This window comes from Hyperoodon ampullatus (genome assembly GCF_949752795.1).
Source record: "Hyperoodon ampullatus genome assembly, chromosome: 5".
Lineage (NCBI taxonomy): Eukaryota > Metazoa > Chordata > Mammalia > Artiodactyla > Ziphiidae > Hyperoodon > Hyperoodon ampullatus.
The window spans coordinates 93,698,487-93,723,138 of NC_136918.1; the positions used below are offsets into that span (position 1 = coordinate 93,698,487).

Genomic DNA, 24,652 nt, shown 5'->3' on the forward strand with positions numbered 1-24,652 from the left:
AATACAAAAGATTACAACACCTGAGAAGCCCAAGGTGTAAAGTGTATTCAACTCTACCAACTGAGGTGGAAAGAAAATTCCAAAGCATGACAGTCTAGAGCAATTGTTAGTAGCACCTGTGGTGGGGCTGAAGTTAAATAGAAAGAAATAGAAGGCATTTGTTTAATATATGATCTTGCTGAAAGAAGGATCCCAGCACAGTAGCTTTTTCCTTTTAAGATTAGCCAGATGTGGACGTTTCTAAAGACATAAGGATGGAGCCACAGAGAGATTACAAATGCTGGGAGAGAATGGCAGACACAGAGTAAAGGTGACTGACAAAATACAAAAGCTGTTTCCTCTTCAGTCATTTATACACAACTTGCACTAAATAAAAAGGTATATTGTATACATTAGCAACCCACATAGTCTGGTTTTTTCACTGCCCTGGCACGATCAGTAGAGACAATTTGGCCAGCGGTGTCAACTATTTACTTTTTCATCAACCTGATGTTTGATCAGCAATTCTTTAAAACTAACAGTAAAAGGGAAACACACTCAGAAATTTAGGAAGTTTTGATTGGCAATCAGGTGTCAACCCTAGTCTAGTCTATTCTATGAAAGGCTTATACTTCATCTTAGAAGCTGAGTGACTGTTTGCTCTTTTTTTGACAGTCAGCAAGAAGCCAGCCATGCCTTAGACCTGTTTGGCCACTGTCCTGGGTAGAAGAGTTTGGCAGCCCTAGGGAGATGAATTCTTCAGCCTCGGATCCGCCCAGAGTAAAGAAGCAACACCCTCTCAACCACTACTCTGTTGCTATGAAACAAAAGACTAGGAAAGTGAGCGAAGCAGGAAGTCCCGCCTTTTAGCCGGAGTCCGCTTTGGCTCCGGTTCCCAACGCTCACGCCCACCCGCCCACTCCTTATTGGTCAATTCCCTAGTGCCTTGCATCCTTTCTTCCATTTCCTTTCCCTTTTCCACTTTCATTCTCGGGTGAGTCCAGTCCCGCCATTTCCCTCCGAATCCCTTTCCATTTGGGACGTGCGGCGAGCCGGCCTTCCTCTGGGGCCATTGTGTACTGTGGGAGACGTGGACCGGGTGGTAGTGCGAGGAGGACGGGCGCCTCTCGCCCATTGGCACCGCCCGCTGTCGGGCAGGTCACGGGTGCTCGGGATTGGCCCCGTCGCGCGCGGCCCCGCCCCCGGCCCCGCCCCACGCCTGGCTCTCTGTGTGTGTATCCTACAGGGGTGGGGTGGCCAGCGAGTGGTCTCTTCCTCCGGCTGCAGCGTCCCGCGGCCTCCCCGAGAGTCGGGCGGGAGGGGAAAGCGGGCGTGGACTGGTCTTGACGGTAATTGTTGCGTTTCCCTGTCTCGATGGCCGGTGCTCTGGGTCACTCCTTCCTCTGGAGCGGGGTTTTCACGGCAATTACACACTCCCTGCCCGGGCTGCCCACGCACCCTGGGCTCCTGCGCGTAGAGTCAGACCCACGCACACGCGTGTCTCTGGGCAGCTACTGCGCCGAGAGGCCGGGAGGGAAGGGGGCGCGGGGGAGGCTCGACGCTGCTTTCCGCCCTGGGGGCCCTGGGGCAGCCAGGCGCGGGCCACAGAGGAAGAGGGGAGAGCCCCGGCTTCCAGCTGCTGTCGCCGCCGCCGTCACAGTTTGAAGAGGGGTATTTAAAGCCCGGACCTGGGAAGGGCCAGGGAGGGAGGAAGAAGGAGTAAAGGGAGACCGGCGGCTGGGATTGCAGGCAACCCGGGGAGCCGAGCGCAGAGCGCCCGAGACGGACCGGGCTGCAGGCGCTGGAGGCGCGAGGCGATACTTTGTCCTTTCTCTGTCCACCTTCCTCCCCCAGCTGTGATCCGAGAGTGGCAGGGGAGGGGCCTGAGCCGGGAGGAGGCACAGATGTCCCGAAACAAAGCTTTGGACCCCTTACCCCCACCCCACTTGGATGAGACAAGAGGCGAGGAGCGAAAGAAGTGAACTCTCTCCTGCTTTCTGTGCCCGCTCTTGTCAGTTTCTCACTCTCTTTTAAAATGGGTTATTTGTGTGTTGGTTTATTTGGCTCTTAACTTGGGCGCAACTCCTCAACCGCGTTGTTTGAAGAACTGTGTGTTCGTGTGTCCATGTTCATGAGTCCGTAGTTGGTGGTTTTAGCGGGTAAAATCCAAGTCCTAAGCCTTTGTTGACAGCAGACGTGCCCCTTACGCTGCTGTAGAATTATCTTTACGTTTATATAACTTGACGAAATCTAACAGAGTGAAAGTGCGGTTTTTGAGGGAGGCTCCCAAAATGTTTTCTGGGGGCTTCAGTTCTAGTCTTTTGAATTGGGATTAAGGCAGGGAGGGGAAAAACAGAATAGTGTGTCCTTATCTAGTTGGAGGAAATCTATATAAGTTTTTATTGTTATGAGTTTGGTATTAAGCCTTCATTACTTGCATCTTTAACTCTTAATGTTCCAAAAACAAATCTAAGGTTATTGCTACTAAACCTGTTTGTTGTGTGTAAAGATTGAGAGTGTAAATTCACACGCTATTGAAAAGTTGAATCTGGGGCCCTGGATTTTGTTCTCACTGATGGAGGAGGGTGTAGTGGGTACAAGTTAACCTGTTTTCTGTTGGGTAAATATTTTCATGACCAACTAACTTTTTTTTTTTTTTTTTTTAATTTCCCTTTCAGAGAACTAAGATTCCAGATGGCAAATTCTATGAATGGCAGAAACCCTGGTGGTCGAGGAGGAAACCCCCGAAAAGGACGAATTTTGGGTATTATTGATGCTATTCAAGATGCAGTTGGACCCCCTAAGCAAGCAGCAGCAGATCGCAGGACTGTGGAGAAAACTTGGAAACTCATGGACAAAGTGGTAAGTTCTATCTGACCGTGTCTGTACACAGCAGGGTTGACCCTGGATGTGGCTGGTTTCTCCAGTTTTATTTGTACTGTTACTTAATAATAATAATTGTTGTAGCAACAATCTTTTGCTTTGGATTGACCATCTTTCTTATATCTGCTCTGGGTGTTTAGAAAAGTTGGGTTCAGAGCTAAGACTTGTTTTTTTTTATCTTCTGTCCTGCTCTTCAAGCTTCAAAGTTCCTCTACATGACTCAGATATGCAAAGTTTTTACTGTTGGCTGCTCTTTGTTGGTGCATGGCATAGAATAGTTTGGATGTGTTTGTTACATCTTATGTAAGGTTGTCTTGCTGTTAGATAACAAAAGAGTGTATACAAGTAATTTAAGAAAAGTCTCTGACGGACCACTCATGACAACCACAATGTATGATGCTGAGAATGATAACTGGGGAAAGAACCAGATTAGTCCTTAAGTGAGGAAGCAGTGTTTGAGAGTTTCCATTTTCGTCTTTGAGAATTCATCTTCATTAAGGAACTTTTTTGCTGTTGTTAATGATAGAGTTACAGTTTCTTTCATCTATTCCATTTTGAAACAGGAAACCTTTTTGATTGCACATTGTTTATTGTGAAAGGAAAATTTCTGATGGAGGTGGTGGGACTGAGAGTATCAGAAACTTCTGTGGTTTCTGCATGTTGCTTTCAGATGAACTACAATGTTACAAGAAGAAATAATGCTGGCTGTCAGTGCCCAGAGAAGTCCAGGCAACCTGAATACTTCACAGGGGTCTATGGAGAAAACTGTAACTGTGTCCTATTTTACTAAGTAGGATTATGAAATAAATATAATTAAGATGTAGCTTGCTGCTGTGCAAAATTAATAGTTTTGCTCTTGAAGCAGTAGTACTGAACCCTATATATTGGTAAATGTAGCGCCTTATGGTTTTATTTCATAGAGATTTGGGGCTAATTATAAAGTTAGTTGATGCAGGGCTCTTGATGTCTTTATAACTACAGAAATGGAGGTTTAAAAAATATTTCTTTGTAGGTGTGTGCTAAAGCCTTCACAAAGTCATATGGTAGCAGTCAACTTTACTTTGGTTTGTAACGGTGTTCAAATATTTGCTTCAAAAAGCCACTGTCAGTGGTATTAGCAATACAGGAAGGGGATAAGATTTACTTTATTTTCATTTCTCCTTATGAGAAGCACAGATGGGTAGATGAACAATAGACCTGGCATTATATGGCTGGTGATACTAAAGGCAGAGCCAGAATATTTTTGTTAGATAAATATCCTTAGTTTTAGGATTCAGTGTGACCTATTTAAGCCTCTGCCAGTTTATTCAAATTGTGATATTAAAGTGCTCCAGACAGAATGATGTCATAGTGTCAGAACATTGCAACTTGCTGCTTGAGGTCAGGTTTTGATTTTAACATTGGATACTTAAGAATGAGGGGCATGCAGTTGGAAAAATTGTATATATTTGACAGGCACAATACTAGCTGTCTTTGCTTTTCTAAGGAGTAAGCAATTTAAGGTCACTCTCATGCCTGAACCATTAGTTGGGCATAAGAGAAGGAGATTCAAGGTTTTTCTTTAACTTATCTGTTATATGAGTGGGCAGAAATGGGTCAGATTCTACCAGGGAGCTGCTTCTCTCTCCCCACCCCTTCTTTGAGTGGTCAGAATTTGTACAGTTGTGAGTAAATGTTAGAACATCAAATGAAAAAGATTTATATAAGAAGTGGTAAACTGTAGGTAATATAGAGTCATTATTTTTGACACATTAAAAAATGTGTGTGTAATTTTGGTCTGTAACCAATTGTTAACTTGAGTTTTATTCTCTTTTAATTATTTCACCATGGGTTATGGTAAAATAGATGGTTATTTGATAGTTAAGCTTCTGCCATTGTTTGTTTTGTTAACCCTTTTGTGGGTTTGTGTTTAGCCTCTCCAATTGAGAAACTTGACTCAAGGAAATCTACTACCTAAAGTCTCTACTTAGTGAAATGCGGGTATGGGTGTTAGCCAGAGGCGCATTGTGTGGCTTTCCCTATTTGTCTTCATTATTTGTCAAGGCTGAAAATTGTTGTGCTCATTTATGAATGCATTCGTGGGCTTTGTGGAGGGAAACCATATACATCATTTTAAAAGAGTCCAGTATGTTTATTGCTACTCTATCTCACAGTAACAAAAAAGCATTGATAATTACTATTTGGAAAGTCTATTTTATTTAATTGTGTAATGCAGAAGAATCACCCACATGTGTTTGTCTTTCCTTCCTTGTCAGTGGTGAAGGAAGTAGTTCATAATATCAACACTGTCCTGGTGATTACATCAGGAACTTTATTATTAGTCCAAAAGTTAATCCCTTGACACATTACCTGTTTTGTAAAATAACTGCAATAGTAGGAGTTTAGCTTCTGAATAACGGAAAATAGTAACGTTCAAATCTAACTGGTAGTTATGTAAAAGGCAAGGTTAAGCATTTGGCATTTTTTCTTCATGAAGCCTCTGCAACAAGGTCACATCTTAGAAGTGTAAAATTGTAAACAAGCTCCAAGTACAGTATGTCGTCTCAACCACTTATAAAGTAAAATAACATCTCACAAGGCAGTGAAACAGTCTTAGACTGTAGGGGAAATATCTAGTAAATGTGTAGTTACACCATTCCCTGGCCTCTAGAATTTAAAACAGTCAACTGAAATTCCAGTTCCAACTAATTGTTATGTTTTCAGAGGGCAGGCTTTCTATACAAGGTCACTGAGAGTGGGAGGGAGTGATTGCTCAGCTGTGTTCCTTGTTAAGATGTAAAGTGTTTTGTAAGAAAACATCAGTGGCACAGACTTAGCAGAGTACATTTACTGAGAAAAAGAATAGTAGCATATCCCAAAGCATCTCATTTAGACATATTTTCTGGTTTTAGTTCTACGTGTCAGTGTAAGTCAATAGCTGACCCCACACTCTTCAGGTCAGTAGATGCCTGTTTGATATAGTGACAGAACTATTACTCATGAATACACAGCAAGGTTCAAATACACCTGAAATGTGGAGTCTGTTCCAAAGGTCTTACAGAGATGGAGGTTCTTAAACACGAAAACATTTCTTGAGGACCTACTGTGTTTCTATGAAGTGCTGATTACCTGGGGATGCAAAGCTATACAAGATATAACTCTGCGCTTGACCTGTCATGGAACTCAGAGACCAGCATCAGAGCCAGGCATGTAAGTGGATAATTGCCATGTAGTATGGAAGGGGCTGTAATACAGACCTATACAACGTACAGTGGGAGCAGTCGAGAACATCTGTCTTGTTTTTCTGGCCACTGCTCAGACTGTTGTCTGTCTGGATTCTGCTGGCCACTGCCTTTAGGAATAGCGTTATTGTACTCTTGTTGGAAATGCTGTGGTGAGGGTAAGGAAATGATTGCTAATCAGTATGGTAGGAATGATGATTTATTAATGTGAGGTTCCTGAGCATGGTTTTCACAAGCATCTTAGCCAGGTGATGGAAAGTGGAAGAAACAATTTTCCATCTAATAGATACTAAATGTACTGAGCGTAAATGGATGTTCAGGAAATTAAAGAGTAATTAATTGATGCCAAAGAGCAAAGCAAGTTGAGTACCTGCCGACGTTTTTGTCTTGCTGTCCTTGTCATTCATTTGAAATTACATTACTGAAAGAGTTTTAAAAACATTTAAAAAGTGATGATACCAAACAGCCTTTTCCTGCTTTTTACCCTCAGTACATTTAGTACATTTAGTACATTTGCCAAGCTTGGAATATAATTTATTCTCTACCTTTATAATTTCGCTTCAACCATAATATATATATATATATATATATATATATATATATTTTTTTTTTTTTTTTTTTTTTTTTTTTGCGGTACGTGGGCCTCTCACTGTTGTGGCCTCTCCCGTTGCGGAGCACAGGCTCCGGACGCGCAGGCTCAGCGGCCATGGCTCACGGGCCTAGCCGCTCCGCGGCATGTGGGATCTTCCCAGACCGGGGCACGAACCCGTTTCCCCTGCATCGGCAGGCGGACGCTCAACCACTGCGCCACCAGGGAAGCCCCATAATATATTTTAAAGTTTGTCAATCAAAAATGGTTACATTATATGCAGCTATTAAAAAATAAGAGTAAGTATTCTCTTCTAAGTTGAATTACTCATACCTCTGAAAAATATTGCATGTGGAATAAAATTTAGGTTTTGGATGCCTATTGTTTATGTTTGTTCGGTTTGAGAATATCACTGTCCTTGGGCCCTTGGAACAGGGAATATCATTATTTGAATTATTCTTCACATATTTCTTTTTCCTTAGTGAGGTTGTTCTATATTAGCAGAATCATGGGCCCTAGTAGACTTTGATATGGTAACACATTACGTGTCTGGGTTATTTTGTTTACTACTGAGTTAGATTCTGATTTGTGCTTAGATAAATGAAGTGATCCCAAAGTTTGCCTCTTGTCACTTCTAGGTAAAGCTTTTGGATAAAGTAAAAGATTTAAAGGAATCCTCCCAAGAGTTCCCTGGGTTTTTATCCGTGTGATATGGAGCATACATTTACCAGAAGCCTTAATCAGTTATTATCTTTTAACTCCTGTAGAATTTTAACCATTCAGATTTTGAATCAACTTCTTTCTTTCAGAGTTGCTTTCTGTGCTGTCTATTTATTTCATCATTCATTTATCATATCCTAAGTATGGAAAGATAGAGAATCATAGATAACCATGTTATCCTGTAGGGTGTAGTTAAGTGCTGTAATACAGTGTAAATAAAGTGCTGTAACACAGCATCTGGTAGATGTGAGTGTTGCTTGCTGGGGTGAAAAGTTGGTGTAGAATGCAGCATAGTGGAGGTATTATCCAGCTATTTTTTAGAGGATGCTTTGGATTCCAGTGAAGTGAGGGCACATCAGGCAGAAGGAATGATGAGTAAAGGGAGATTGCTGAGTGAAAGAAGGTTAGTTAGAGAAAGATGAAGAGGCTTTGACTGTTTTGTCAAGGAATTTGGACTTTATTTGGTAGGCAGAGAAACACTGAGATGTTTGAGCAGAGTGAGAGAAAGTCAAGGCTATGCTGTGATAAATTACTGTCTTGACTCTAGAAAGTAGAATTAAGAGAAAAAAAGAAACCCTTAAAAGTAGAAATAATGATCGAGAGGAATTAAAACAGACTGGGCAAGAAATAATGAAGGGCTGAGCTAGAGAATTGACAGTAGATAGATAGCAAGTGTTGGTTCAAACGTGGGAGGCATTTTGGAGTAAAATCTAAGGTCCTGGTGACCCTTCAGAGATAGAGGATGAACAAGAAGTTGAAGTGAAAGTGACTCTTGAGGTTTTCAGCTTAGTTGACTCTAAAGGCAGTGATGCCTTTGATGAGATAAAGAACATAGGAAGAAAAAGAGGAAGCTTGGGGGCTGGTGCATGGTAAGTTTGTTTTTGGCCATGTTGAGTTTGACTTGCCAGAGTGAAATCCATTTTGAAGTCAGAAAATTGAATATGCAGTTAAAGAGAGAAGTTGAAACTAGAGACATATGTTTGGTAGATATGCCCATAGAGGCAGCATTTCAAGCTATAGAACAACAAGAGAGTTGGAGGGCAGAATAGAAGGTGAGAGGTGGAGAAAAAGTTAGATTGGAATTCTTGGCTGTATCAGGCACGTATCTATAATTAGATGGCAGTGAAGGAAAGGGAATCCTGCAAAGAACAGTGATGAGACAGATAGGAAAAGAATGAGAGCATACTGATTTCCTGAGTAGAGATAGCTTTAATGAGGATATAGTTTCAAAGTCTGAGAAACCAAGTTCAAATGGAGAAAACCAAGCCGAATGAAAGTTCAAGAAGTCACTGAATTTCTTGAGTCGAGTCCATTGTTGATCTTTCAGTGTACTTTTGCTTATGTGACAGCTAGATGAAAACGAGTATGTGGATTATTTAAAAATTGTTCTAGGGCTTCCCGGTGGCGCAGTGGTTGAAAGTCCGCCTGCCGATGCAGGGGACACGGGTTCGTGCCCCGGTCTGGGAAGATCCCACATGCCGCGGAGCGGCTGGGCCCGTGAGCCATGGCCGCTGAGCCTGCGCGTCCGGAGCCTGTGCTCCGCAACGGGAGAGGCCACAGCAGTGAGAGGCCCACGTACTGAAAAAAAAAAAAAAAAAAAAAAAAAAAAAAAAAAAAAAAAAAAAAAAAAAAATTGTTCTACAACTGGGACTAGTGTAAAGAAAGAAAGTTCTGATAGATAGCTTGAGGGTTTGAGCAGAGCATAACTTTGTGTGTAGGTGCTATTGGAGAAGTTCATGGATTTAGGGGAAGGAATGTAGGTAGGGAGTGATTTAAGATGTAAGGGAAGAAGAAATAATTGATGAAGTGGCATCCTGGATTACAATGTGAGAAGGAGAGGCTAAGAACAAGTAGAAAGGTAATCCTTGGTAGGTAACTGTAACTTCCGCTTAGATAAGAGGGAAGTAAGGAAATATACAGAGAAGTTTTGGAGAATTTTTAAATTTTATGTTGGGTTGTCAAGAAGGGATTTAACTTGTAACATTTGTAATGTCTAAATCATGTTTTAAAATTGTATATTATAGAATAAACAATATATATTTAAACTAGTTTTATAGCAATTAAGTGCATAAATAAGTAAAAAATTGAAATGGAAATCAGTCCTGAGCCTTTATATTAAGATCACCTTAAAAACATGCTGTGGGGCTTCCCTGGTGGCGCAGTGGTTGAGAGTCCGCCTGCCAATGCAGGGGACACGGGTTCGTGCCCCGGTCCGGGAGGATCCCACATGCCACGAAGCGGCTGGGCCCGTGAGCCATGGCAGCTGGGCCTGCGCGTCCAGGGCCTGTGCTCCGCAGCCAGAGGGGCCGCGGCAGTGAGAAGCCTGCGTACAGCAAAAAAAACCCCCAAAAACATGCTGTGACTTAAATGATGCCACAATGCTGTTTTTATCTACTCTGATTGGGCATATATTTAAGATATTTTAAAATGTATTTGTAAGTGCTGATTTTCTCCTAGTAATTAAAGAAGCATTTTGAAAATATCCGACTAAATTTTTAGCTTTTTAACATATTAACATTTAAATAATTGTTAAGCTCACACTGTTTTCTAATAGGAATTACAAAAAATAGTTCTTAAGTATTCTACCTTTCAAATGATTCCAGATCAGCTGAATACCTAGGCACTGATTCCGAATCAGGAGAAGTGACCTGGGCTTATTAGCCTTATTTGCTCCTATTCTGTACAGAACAGGAGACTTTTTAAGGATTTCAGGTAGTATAACAAACTTTAGGAACTAAATAAAAGAACTCTTAAATGATCCCCAACAAGGTGGCCAGTGCCCTTGGTCTAATTCTTACATCTTTGCAAAACTTGCAGGGATTTTGCCATGTTGTGGTATAATATGGAAGGTGAAGAAATCCTAAAAAGTTGCCAGTGCCCAGTATGTGTCAGGTATTGTGCAGAACACTTTACATTTCCTCTTCTGAGAATTTGTAACATCTTTAGAAGTTTTCATGGTTTCCAGGAGAAGAAACTGGCCCAAGGCTGTAAAGCTAGTAACTGGCAGGGCTAGATCCCAGGTTTGATTGATTCTGATGCCTATGTTTATAGTATGAAGATTCAAACACGCTGCTTTTTTTTTTTTTTTTTTTTTGCGGTATGCGGGCCTCTCACTGTTGTGGCCTCTCCCGTTGTGGAGCACAGGCTCCGGACGCCCAGGCTCAGCGGCCATGGCTCACGGGCCCAGCTGCTCCGCGGCATGTGGGATCTTCCCCGACTGGGGCACGAACCCGCGTCCCCCACATCGGCAGGCGGACTCTCAACCGCTGCGCCACCAGGGAAGCCCCAAGCACGCTGCTTGAATCTTCCTCTTTCCAAGAGAAGTAAATCAGAAGGATCTTTACCCCCTATATTTGAAATGATCAAGTTCTTTTCCAAGCTTTGTATTCATTTGTCGACAGGTTTATTCAATATAGGTATGGCTATCCTGTTTGTAATATTACTTTACTTCTGAGAGGTTTCCTCCTTAACTTGTTCCTTTCCTCCTTTCCTCCATCAAATATTTATTGCACATCTACTGTATGCAAGATCCTACATTGGGTGATGGAGATAGACCAGTAAGACAGATATGTGAACAAATGAATACACAATTGACATCTTAATTACAACTAGTCAGTTATTTAATGGTGCTTCTTATAACAATAAAAAAGGTTATAAAGAGGTTATAAAGGTTATAAAAGGTTTTAAAGGTTAAAGGTGTCTTTCTAAAGAAACCTTCTTTGAAAGCCATAAAAGAATTGGTAGTTTCCCCCAAATCCTACTATGATTAATTTCTAGACTCATAACCAGTTATATGCTAACCTTCTTGTTTTGCCCAATTAATATTCTATGTAGAAAGAGTTCTGTTTTATTTTTATATTTTTAAAATTTTATGCTGTATAAGTTTTTATGCTTTTATGTACTTAGTGGTGTGATTTGCTGAACTAAACTGTAAAGAACCCAAAGAACTCACAGATACACTTTTTTTGTCATAGTGACATACTTTTAAGTAACTGCAGTAAGGAATCTCGTACAGCAGTTACCTGAGGAGCACAAACAAGGGATTCTTTCAGGCTTCCCTTACTGTCTTTAAAAAATGGGATATTTCATTTTGCAGATACAATACATGATTTAATATAACTGAATGCTCCATGAGGTGAGGTGTGTTTTATAATGAAAGTCTTTTATGGTATGCGCACAATTCCTTACTGTTGAAGTTTCCACTTGCTTCAGTAGAATTTCTTTCATAGGTTTCAGGGGCTGGTTTGAACCTTGTTTGCAGAAAATATGTTAGCTGACCTAATACTTCTTTGTTACCTTTTGGCTGGAAATTTTAATTAAAGCACAGTCAGGAAACTGTTTAAATGCAAGAGTGTTCCAGAATAATCAATGGCTTTGAAGATTCTTGTAGCCCTAGTAAATCCTGTGTTTATATTTGTGCCTTTGCTTTGATATGGTTGAATATATATTTTATGTATGTGAATACATATTCATGTATTTACTGAAATACACATGTAGTGCCATATTAAATATAAAATATATATTTTTATGTATGTGAGACGATGCGTATATAGACATATACAGAGAGGTCTACTTAAAAATCTTTAAATACCTTTTCAAGAAATACATCAGGCAGTTGTCTACTGTTATGGAGAGAGTGCCTGACTTGTAAGTCCAGACAGCAGGGTTCTGAGCAGTAAACTTAACTAGGTTCCATTTCCGTGTTTAAGTATTGTTATGTAACAAGGAAGGAGTTGGTCTTGGTGACCTCCAAGGTCCTCTTTAACACTAAAATCCTTTGAGCCAATGACTATAATGGAATTTTTAGCCCAATTCCAATTAGTTCAACCCAATTAGTTCAAAAGCAAAGATTAATGAACCAATCCTTTAATGTACCAGTTGGTGCCCTAAAAAGTCCATCAGTGTATAATGTGACTGTAGATGTGTTCTTTGTGAAAGCTCTCCTGTGTTGGGACCCGCTTTCATTCTAGGGAGTGACTTCGATATTTCTAGAAGTCTGAGTCATTCGAATCTGAACTTGAACCTTAAATGGTGAGCTTGATTTTTCTCCTTAAAATACTGGTTTTAGAAAAGCAATTTTTCTCGCCCTGGCTTTCGCAGTTCCTTGCACATAGCAGGCACTCAATAAATATTTATTGAATTGAATTGAATTTGACCTGCTAGGAAGTCATAGTCCTGGCATAGGGTTATTCATTTTCAGCAATTTTTGGCAAAAGTTGTCATAAATCACAGTTTAACACTAATCCAACTGATGAACTGCACAGTCAGTGGCATGCAGTAGTAAGTAGTTCAGCATTTTATGTTGCACTTGCCCGAGTGCAGATTTAGAAAACTGTGTGGCCTACAAAGGCCTTGATGAACTGGCTCTAGCCTATTGAAGATCTCCTCATCCCACTCACCCAGGGGCTCCTATGCCCCCACCTTTTAGAATGACTGCACTGACTGCTCTTCACACACCCTACTCTCTGGGGCCTCTCAAGCCTCTGCACATCCCTTTGCCTGGAATATTCCTTTTGCAAATTTAGGTATGCCTTTCATGGCCCTGCCATGTAGATGTGTCTGCTTCATTCCTCCTCCAGCACTTTGTAGTCTCCTCCATTATAGCACTCTGATTCTCCTGTCATTCTTTTCTAAGCCACAAGTCTTTTTCACTAGAACACTCCTTGAGGACAGGTGTGTGATTTATTCATTGCTGTACTCCATAGGGCCCGAAACAATGCCTGACATATAAACGTTTGTAGAATTAACAAATGGGTCCTCAAGTTCCTGTAAATTTGCAAATGGAGTAAAATAAAAATGTAAATGAGTTTAGCCAGGGATCATTAGTTATATGCCTAATTCTAATTAAATTGTGATATAGTTAGAAAGAAGATCAGCCTGAGATTCATAAAATGCAGACTCTTGTGTTGGATTAATGATTTTTCAATAGTCGCCTAATCTTTGTAGTTCTTAGTTTCTTTTTCTGAAAAATGAATGGATTGGACAGGATCTTTACTAAGATCCCTTAGAGCAAGAATTACATTGCTCCTAAGTTAATTATAGAGAACTAGGTCTCTTCTGCCAGAGTCCTTGAGGCATGAAGTATGCTCTAGTCATCTATAATTTCCTGGCACTGAGCTCAGTACCTGGTATATAGTAGTTATTCAAACAATTTTACTGAATAAATCAATACTCAGATAGAATTATAATTTAAATAAAACAAATGAGAACAAGACCAGGTAGTATATAGTAAATTAAAAATCTGTAACATTTAAAAGAATCTATTAAAGAACAGTGATTTGGAATGTCTGAAAAATTTTTTATTTATCAGTTAAAAAATTCACCAGTTGGAGGAAATGAATTTAAAACTGCCTAGCCCCCTAACTACAAGTTAATAATTTATCAGTCTGCGACATGTTGTACCCAGTTTTATGTTGCTGAAATTAAACTGCCTGCTGTAGGATGTTGGTGGTGATATTTTTGAAATTTGTGTGTACTCGTGATATTATCTTTTAGTTTTAAGAACTGAAAAACCATCTTGTTTCAAGCAAGATTTGTTAAATCATTGATATATTTGGGACTTCATCTGTCTTTAGGGGAGAAAATACTATTATATAGTTCAGTCATGAAAATAAGGAAGTAATATAATAACATCTGTGTGTAAAAATACATATAAAGAATTTCAGAATCAATCAACCAGCCATCTATACATCCATTTATTAGTTCTGTACTGTATGCTAGACAGTTCTGCTTTAGGCACTGTGTACAAAGAGGAGGGAGATAGAACGCCCTTAGTTAATGTGAGAAATGGTTGTCTTAAATTAGGGGCTGATGCTTGATAGTTTGAGCCAGACTTTTTTCCCCTACAAAAGATATGGTCATTTCTCAAAGGAAACAAGTGAGAAAGTAAGTTTAAGAGTACTTTTTCATTTGTCATTTCCTTGATTTATTGTGTTTGTGGTTCTTGAAATTATTAATGTTCAACTCTTTTTCATTTGGATCTGTGTTTTGTGGAACCAGAAATTTAGAGTGGTCCTTTTAAAGAAAAAAGTACAAATACAAAATTGGGTATGAAAAGAAAGACCATTAAAAGAAATGGTTAAGTCCACAGACATCAGAGAAATAATCTAGACTCTGTATACTTTACTTATTTTTAAAAAAATTTATTTATTTTATTTATTTATTTTTGGCTTCACTGGGTCTTCGTTGCTGCCCGTGGGCTTTCTCTAGTTGCCGTGAGTGGGGGCTACTCTTTGTTGTGGAGCACAGGCTCTAGGCGCGCGGGCTTCAGTAGTTGTGGTTCTCGGGCTCTAGAGCGCAGGCTCAGTAGTTGTGACGCACGGGCTTAGTTGCTCCGCGGCATGTGGGATCTTCCTGCACCAGGGCTCGAAACTGTGTCCCCTTCATTGGCAGGCAGATTCTTAACCACTGGAAGCCCTCTGTACACTTTATGCTTTGATTCTCTTCCATTGCCCATGTATGCCTCCAATTCTGGGTACCATTTGACACATTCAAATTACGAAATTTAAACGTGACCTTCCTGCTCCTGTGCTGGGCTGGTCAGCACCATGAACACTTGAAATATTCCCGAAGCCATTCTTGTATCACAACTGCTGACAGTGATTTAACTAGTTCCAGAAGTGACTGCGTTCCTTACATGTACCTTCCACTAAAGCCAAACTAAGTGTATTTCAACTCAAATTCCCATTAGCCAGACTCCAGAAATGCCCCCAGCTCCTTCAGTGCCACCCAGCAGAAGGTTAAGTTTGACAGAAGGGATGTTGCACTGGGAAAAAGACAGAAATCTAAACTAATTGTGTGTAAAATATCTTGTTCTTGAAAACTTTACAAAAAAATGTATGACAAGACCTTTAGAAGAGGGCCAAGTGTCTGAGGGACCCTCAAGCTTATGCTTCATGAGCTTCTCAGTAACTCTGCTTTGATGTGTACATTTTGCCTTTTGTAAGAGTGTGCGCCTTTACACTATGTACGCACTTGTGCAATTCCCAATGAGTTTATTTAAACAGTCGTTTAATTGGATGGTTCTTTATGCTGTGATTGGAGGAATAAGAATGAGAGATGGGTAAAATTACTTATGACTAAATCACATGAACATGTAGAAAGAAGTGAATGTAGTAGTAGAGTTACTACCTTTTCGTGCTAGCAGAAGGTATGGTTCTGCAGGCAGCCCTGAACGCCCCAGTCGTTGGGTGGCATCTGATGGAAGACTGAACCGTTATGTAACATGTGTTTCTAGGCCTGGGATGTAATGAGAAGAGGTGGAAAAGACTTGTTCTGACCTGACACCCATTTACTACTTAATAATTCAGTTATTAAAAGGGCATCTGTTTTTAGTCTTCTCAGGGTTTGGAAACAATACACCAAAACATAAATTAAAATCTATCAAAGAGGGCTTCCCTGGTGGCTCAGTGGTTGAGAGTCTGCCTGCCGATGCAGGGGACACGGGTTCGTGCCCCGGTCTAGGAGGATCCCACATGCCGCGGAGCGGCTGGGCCCGTGAGCCATGGCCGCTGAGCCTGGGTGTCCGGAGCCTGTGCTCCACAACGGGAGAGGCCACAACAGTGAGAGGCCCGCGTACCGCAAAAAAAAAAAAAAAAAAAAAAAATCTATCAAAGAGCTTTAGCTGGGAAAATAATCTCTGAATGTGAGATGTTAAAATGGGCCAGCAGATGAGGCCCATTCCCTCATTTTTGTTTAAAAAAGAGACTGTTAGTGGTATATAATAATTAGCACATAGGTGTTCTGTTAAGCCGTGAACAATGGGATGTTGAAGAGAGAATGAAAACTTTAGGGGTTGAAAGTTAAGGTCTGACATAGAAAAACTGAGAAGAGAAGAAAATAGTATTTAATTGTATGAAAACAGATGGGAATATAGGTTCTTTGTAGATTGCTGATGATAATTTTAAAATCAAAATGTATATTATGGAAGGCAAAGAAATAGTACATAGTTTGATAATTTTCTCAGCTCTTCTGTGAAAGAAAGTGTTACAGTTCATATGAAAATATTTTATTTCTGTCTTTGTTTCTTTTAGGTCAGACTGTGCCAAAATCCCAAACTTCAGTTGAAGAATAGCCCACCATATATACTTGATATTTTACCTGATACATATCAGCATTTGAGACTTATATTGAGTAAATATGATGACAACCAGAAACTTGCCCAACTCAGTGAGAATGAATATTTTAAAATCTACATTGATAGTCTAATGAAAAAGTCAAAAAGAGCAATAAGACTCTTTAAAGAAGGCAAGGAGAGGATGTACGAAGAGCAGTCGCAGGACAGGTAAGAATATTTCAGATTTTATTTTTCTCAGGGTTAAGGTCATTTATGTTGCTTTTTGTTTCACAGTTAGGATGAATGTTACCATGTGTTTGTTTTGGGGGAAATATCATTGCATTTGTGTATTCGCTTTTCATATTATTTAAACCTTGTAGTTTTACACAAGGTTTACACAAATTTCTCTGTGTCAATAGCTAGTTCCTGAGACAGTGTTCTTATTTTGTTTTAATAGCTTTATTTTTTAGAGCAGTTTTAGGGTTGCACAAAAATGACTCAGAAAGTAGAGCTCCTGTATACTCCCTCCCGCCATTTGCCCTTTCGTCGATTATTAAAAGCTTGCAAAAGGTGGTACTTTTGTTACAGTGATGAACCAGTATTGATACAGTTTTATTAACTAAAGTTCATAGTCTGTAGTAGGGTTCACTCTTTGTATTGCACGGTTCTCAGAGTTTCCACAAATGTATAATAATATCATATATCTACCATTATGGTATCATGTAGAATAGTTTCACTGTACTAAAAATGCCCTGTGTCCCACCTATTCATTGCTTCCCTCCCCCACTGCCTCCACCATACACCTCTTGAAGCCCTGGCAACCACTCATCTTTTTAATGTCTCTATAGTTTTTGCTTTCTTCAGAATGTCTTATAGTTGAAATCATATAATATGTAACATTTTCAGACTGGCTTCTTTTACTTAACAATATGCCTTTAAGGTTATCCCATGTCTTTTCATAGCTTGATAGTTGATTTTTTTTTTATTACCGAGTGATACTCCATTACATGGATGTAGCACAGTTTGTTTATCCACTCACCTATTGAAGGACATCTTGGTTGCTTCCAATTTTTGGCAGTTATGTACAACACTGCTATAAATATTGGTGTGTAGGATTTTGTGTGGACATAAGATTTCAGCTCATTTGAGCAAATATTTAGGAGCACGATTTCTTGATATTATGATAAGCCTATGTTTGGTTTTATAAGAAACTCCCAAACTGTTTTCCAAAGTGGCTGTACTGTTTGCATTCCCACCAGCAGTAAGAGTTCCTGTTGCTCCATTCCACCAGCATTTGGTGTTGGACAGTGTCTTCAGGATGTAGTCTTGATTGGAGGTGTAGGTGTGCAAGATGTGGGTGGAAGATGTAACTTCAGTTCCTATACTTTGACTAGTAAGTGAGAAGCAGGGGCAGTGATGACTGAAGTGACATCAACTGAATCCTCATCTTATAGCCAGGATTTTTGACTTAGAGACTCTTCATTGAAGTTTGTTGTTTGGCTATTTCAACGTTAAATTTCATGATCTATCTTAAACTAAATAGAGTAAATAATAGAGTTTTCCACTTCTGGGACATTTAAGTTCTATCTAGAATATTCACCGATAGTGATAGTCTATTTAGATTTCCAGACTGGAAAATAAATATTAATTAAAATATATAATGTCTTAACGTAGTTGAGGTGAATTTTAGTTTAAGACTCTTAACGTCTCTGGGTTTTAGTTTTCTTAGATATGGGAAAAACCTCTAAGAAATCTCTAATGTTTCAGGTCAGAAACAGTAGTCTCATATAGTCTAATGAAACATAGGATTGTGTAACAGAAAATTCAGTTATCTAGGTATATAAACTCTGAAGTTGTCTGTAAATAGCAGCCAAACAAATACCCAGAGTGAGTAAAACCGTCAAATTCAAGCATAGTAAAACCCTCTGCCAAAGGTAAAATGGCATAAATGTTTACTTATTTATAATTTGCTTTCTAAATTAGTGATGAATCCTAACATAATCATAGGAGTCTAACCAATTGTGTAACTATGGGCTCATCACTTAATATTCTTGGACCACAGTTTATACATCTTGAGGGTGGTGATCCTTCCAGTTAGCTGCCTTTTAGCTTCAAGCTCTAAGACTCTCTCCAGGACTGTTAATGGGCATTTTGAATTGCCACAAGTTTCCAGAAGTAAGGAGTAGAAATGTCATAGTGATTGCTTCTTCTTATAGACTTCCCAAGAATGGCCAAGGTTATGGGAAGCCAGATGTATGTTTAAAACTGTATTTTCGCCTTGTAGTTTTAACGTAGATCTAATAAAACTAACTTGTTTTAGTAACATCTTTATACTTCTTTCTCACATTTGGTAGCCCTGAGATTCTTCTTGATCTAGCAATGTAATCCATGAAATTTTACTTTTTAGGTTATTAGATCAGTGAGAAGGTGTGTAACTTCTAGGACTAGGAATTTGAGTGGTGGAAGTGTTTTCTTTGGATGTAGTAATATATGATGGGGTAAACTTGTATCTCACTTTTACATCTTTTTTAGAAACTTGAAACATTCCTAACTCAGGAAATGTCTTATAACTACCATTTCATAAATAAATTTAGATTTTTTTGGCTTTTTATGTGGGAGCATATCATTGTGGAATCTTTATAAATTTTGGTTGATTGTGTGTAGATTTCCATAGATGATGACAGATTACATAATGTTAACTGATCACAATGAGGCAACTGTGTAAATTCTGTGTTTTAAGTGTCCAAGTAAATTTTGTCACTATCTTAAATTCAATTCTAAAATAAAGTTTATTAGCTTCTGTGCTGGTATAGCATATTTCTAATTGGATTTTTCTTTCATCCATGTTCAATTTTCTGATAATGTTCAGTGGCCACTGTGTTTATGCAAAACTTACATTTGATAAATGATCATAATTCATAATAATGTACTATTCTTGGTACACTGTAGCAAGACATAAATTTTTGATTTATGTTTCTGCTTTATATTTCTTTTAGTAGGAATATATTTTTAAACATTCACTTCTGTGTTCCCTTAGATTTCCAAATGTAACTGAGGCTAAAACGTGCCACTGTACATGGAACTCTGGATGTTTTGCTCTATAGAATATAAAAGAAACTTCTTAGAATGTTCTCAGGGTTGGAAGGCAATTGAAAATTCTTTTTAGTAGTATGACTCTTATCTAACATGTATTACACACTGCTAATTGGGAATCTTATAAATTCTCTGAACAATCTTTTTTTTTGTTGTTCTGTAAATAATGTCACTAGGGACATTAGTATTTTTAAGCTAAAAATGAAGGACAGTAATACTAGAAATAGTAATTTGGAGTTCATTGACTAAACCAGCATTTCCCTGAGAGATTCTGTACTTTATGAGTACATGAATCAAAATGTTTATTTTAATGTTCCTGTTGTATCAAAAATAAACTTCTTTGTGGATTTGTTTTAAACGTAAGGGCAAGTGGGAAAAAAAATCAGGCATCAGTTTTGAACTAGCTGTGCTTTGATTGATTGCTAAAATATGAGTAGCCCGAATTTTTAAGGCAATTTCACACAAATGTGATAAATATAATAAATAGAAAAATAAATAGATATAGCAAATGGCATGCAGTGTATTCCCTGTGTAGCGGGTGAAAGGTAGAAATTATAGTTAGGTAAGTTTATTTGCTGTGGAAATAGATATTAAGAGTGCGTAATGCAAGCCTCTTGCTTTGAGAATGGGTGGAATAATGATTTCTGGTAGAGGCAGCCTGCATGCCTCGCTTGATGTTTATAGTAAACCTCTTCCTTCTCCAGTATCACTTTTTCCCCAGTTCCCCCTCCCCGCCAAACAGCTGAACCTCACACTGAGTTGGTGCTTCTCCAGCTGTGTCTAAACCATTCTGAGCTGGTATTTCTGGGAAGAGTAATTCAGTGATTTCTGGCACACATAACGTTTTCAAGTGTATGTGTGGAGTGGGCTTCAGGAATCATGTAGAGAAGGGACAATTTATAATTTCAAGCACAGGGAAGAGGAGAAACTTTATAACATATTGCTTAAAGTTTTAGTGGCAAAAGTCAAAGTGGGTGTGAAGGTAGTTGCAGGTGACAAATATGAAATTGACAGGAGATGCCTTTCTTCAGTGATGTGGCTGGCAGTTTCGTCAGTTGACCATTTTAATAGAAAAATATTTACTCTTTCATATAAAAAGTTATGTATTAATCTCCTGTTCTTCAAGCCCTGGTGTTGGACACTGTGTTTTTTTAGAACACCCAGAGGTGATGGCATAACGATAATCAGATTTTCCATATTTTAGAACTGCTTCAGTGAACCAGAGTGCTACAACCCATTTTCCCCTCCCACACTCCGGTTTGCAACCACTGGAACAAAACCAGAAGTCAACTGAGGTGGAAAAATAGCTCTGAGTTTGATAATCTATCTGTGAAAAAAATAAAGGCTTTTAAACAATTCATGCCAAAGAGTAATACACAGATGCTGTCTTATTATTAATATCATTTGAAAGCCCCTGGACCATTCTTTATGCACATGTGTTTTAGAAAACAAATCATAGTGTGCATAGCTTGTATAATAATACTCATTCTAAATGACATATTTTTTTAAAAAGTATTTTGACATTAAAAAATTAGTTCTAGAAGATGCTAGCCTTTATTTAAAATCCTTCAGGAGCATCAGGCAAAATCTTTTTCTCTATTGACCATTTGGCTGAACAAAGAAAAATGTATAGCCTGCTACATTAATAAAGTGCCTTTCCCTCTAAAGAACTACAAATCACTCTACTTGCTGTTTATTACAATTCATGAGATAGTGTACCAAGAACATTTTGAAACTGATATACTAAAGAGAAATGGTTAAGTTAAAAGTTGAAACAAAACAACATCAGCTACAACAATAATAACAGTAAGGGCAACAACAAAACACAAAGCTGCAAACCAACCTGCTTGCATTCCTCATACCTCTGTATGACAACATTGCTTTGGCCAAAGAATGATGCATTAACTGAAATGTTTAAATTGGTATAAACATGAGTACTTGTTGATACATGGTCATGGAAGCAGTTTTGAAATTCCTTGTGGGTTTTCAGTTTAACCATAGGAAGAGATTGACCTGTGTACACAGTTTGGGTTCTGTGGAATAGTTTTAATTATTATGGGATCTCACAGGTTAATGGCCTTGTTTATAATCCCACATCAAGTTCCACATTTTCTCCTGGGCAGCCCTGTACATTGTGAGAAGGACATGAGGAAAGAGTGCAGGAATCTGGTGGTGTGATGCCATTTCTCCTCCAAGGGTTCTTTGTAACCTTGGTTGGTTTCCTGACTCCAGTAGTGTTTTTTCAGTCTTTAAATTATTTTCTGGATATTCACAATATTTGTTGGCTAAGACATTTCAGCATCAACAAGTGAAGATGTCGTTTGTTTCAGACTAAATGTTACTGTTGCTCCATCAGTCTGTTAAATAGTTTTGCAAATCCAATAGTAGTTTCTAGTAAAAATACTGTTTTTTTTTTTTTATTACAGTAACCATTTACAGGAGAATTAATCTTAGGGAAGTTATGTTATCTATAAATAATTTGTACAGTATTGAATGCATTCCATTTATTCTATGAAGTATCTATTGTTTAATGATGCAAGAGAGGGAATGGTTTATACCCCTTTAAAAAACAATTTTATATTTTAAATATTAACCTAATCTTTCTATTTCTCTTTTTATTTACTAATGGTGAAAATTGCAGTGCTTTTGCATTTCATGAGGACAAGGGACAAGTTGCAAGTAGAAAAATATGATTTCTAAGTAAGTCAAAACAGGTTACTGATAGGTTTGAATATAAGTATTTTAATATAAACATACTCAGTTGCTATTTAATTTTTTCTATATGTATCTGCATTCTAGGCATTGTTTTTCTTTTCAGTGGAAGAACAGAGGAAGTAGAAGATTAATTTGTGACATTTTAAAATGATAATACATAATTTGGATTCAGAGGAAAATAGTAATCAATCCTTTTAAGTAGAAATATTTCTGCCAAGTAGGAAATGGAATTTTCTCTAGAAAAAGTGAATATCTTCCTGAGATTAATTTATCATGAATGAATAGAAAGTTTATTTAGTCTTGATAAGAACGCTTTCATTCATATTTAAAGCATCTGAGAGATGTGAATATACTTTTCTAAAGTTTGGAAATGAAGGGACTTATTTCTTTAACACACCGTGAGAGTAGAGGCCACAAGAAAGTTTTCTAGACAAATGTTTTCAAAGTTAAACAAAGGGAGTCTGTCAGAGTGGGCAGGTGAGAGCTTGCAGTATCTTTGACTCTTAAGGACTTTATGGCCAACTACACCCATGCTGCTTTGCTAACTGGATACAAAGTAATTTATGTGTTGATTTTCATGTAAGTCAAACGTGAAGGGTTTCTCTAGCAGTTTCCTCTTTGGCATATATTTTCAAAATATGAAAGAACACAAATTATTCTGCTATTCAGATATTCAAATTTAAGACTAAATCCACTGTCCACTGTTTGAAAGTTTTAAATAAAGTGTTTACAATTAATCCATTTATTTGCTGTTTATTTACTTCTTTTCCCCAGCCCCGTGTTAATACCATTCAGTCTCTAACACCTGGTTTATTAAGTATTAAAATTTTTATTGCAATTCATTTAAATTCCTTCCAGGTCAAAATATATATTATATACACGTGATATTTTGATTTTAAAATTGGAGAATTTTTTTCCTTGCAGTTTAGAGTTGATTAAAGGTTCATAAATTGCTGAGTGATAACCATTGTATCGTAAGACAGTAAGCCAACTCACAAGACTCAAGTGCACTTTATGGTTGAATACCTTTTATGTTTTTCAGTCTTAAGGCAGTTTATTAAAATTGATGTTTTCCTTTCAGTAAATATCTGGTGACATTCAAATTTGATAATTAAAATCCTGAAGCACTCAAGAAAGAATGCCTGTTTTCAGTTTCATAATAACAATACTCCCACAAAGAAGGTTGATGAATGATGTCTTTCAAGTGGCAGATTTGTTATTTAGTTAAAGAGAGCTCCTTTGGCAGATTTTTACGAATCTAAATTGAAGTTTGTTTATAAAACAGACAAGCTGCAGTGATAATTCTATAGCCTGAGGAATGCTTGGAAATCTAGTCCAAGAAGCATCTTTTTTTCCCGGTGATTTAATATAGAAGTGGAGTTTCCGGGAATCCAAACAGATTAGCATCCAGCACTAATTGGGTAGGTCATAAAATAGTACTCATATCTCACAGTTTTGAAATAAAGTGCTTCAGGAATATTCAGTTTTCTAAACCCATTTTAATATTAATCTTTGTCTCCTTAAGCTCATTATTGTCAGAGCATGAGTTCTTGTTGGAGTTTGCATTTATACATGAGTTGTTTCTAGATGTGTTAATTATAGCAGGATACACATAGGTCATTACAGAAAGTACCCATTTATAGATTTAAATCATAAAGAGAGATCGAGGCTGCCTGTCTTATTTGGTAGAATCACTGAGGAACAGATTAAACTCAGAGACAACTTAGATTTATTTTTGAAATGTGTTACTTTGAACATCTGATCATGTGATGTAATCACATGTAATCATAGATGTGTGACTGAGTTTCCTAGGGCTGCTGAAACAAATTACCGCAAACCTGAAGTTTATGTTGTCTTAAGTTGATTCTCTCACACTTCTGGAGCCTAGAAGTCTGAAATCAAGATGTCAGCAGGGCCATGCTCCCTCCAGCTCTCTAGGGCAGGATGCTTTCAGGACTCTTTGTAGCTTCTGATAGATAGCTCCAGGCACTCCTTGGCTTGTGGCAGCATAACTTCAAACTCTGCCTCTGTCATCACCTGGTGTTCTCCTCTGTGTGTGTGTCCAAATTTACCTCTTAGGAGAGCACCAGTCATAATGACTCAGGGCCTAGCCTAATGACCCTATCTTACCTTTATGACATCTACAGAGACCCTATTTCTAAATAAGGTTACATTCCTAGGTAGGGTTGAGGTAAGGATTTCAACATATCTTTTTAGGGGGCACAGTTCACCCATAACAGTGACCGAATACAGCACAATTTATACTATGGAAGGGAAAGAAAATTGAAACTCAATAGAGTATATGTCATGAAAGTGTGAAAAACTTTGCTCGGTAGAAGATAATGCTAAACAAATTACTTAAAATTATTTTTTGAAGGGTCTGTAGCTCAAATAATT

At 38.4% G+C, this 24,652-nt stretch overlaps 1 protein-coding gene across 6 annotated transcripts in view; it reads left to right on the forward strand.

The window, feature by feature from the left end:
• Positions 1-2,579: 2,579 nt before the first annotated feature.
• Positions 2,580-24,652, forward strand: part of CBLB (Cbl proto-oncogene B) — a gene marked incomplete at its 3' end in the record, with an annotated part of 203,883 nt that continues 181,810 nt past the window's right edge. For all 6 annotated transcript variants that reach the window (XM_079705372.1, XM_079705373.1, XM_079705374.1 and 3 more), the window contains exons 1-2: positions 2,580-2,841; positions 16,425-16,675. In XM_079705372.1, coding sequence (XP_079561498.1) covers positions 2,674-2,841; positions 16,425-16,675 — 419 coding nt within the window. In that variant the 5' untranslated portion in view covers positions 2,580-2,673. The remainder of the gene's footprint in view (positions 2,842-16,424; positions 16,676-24,652) is intronic.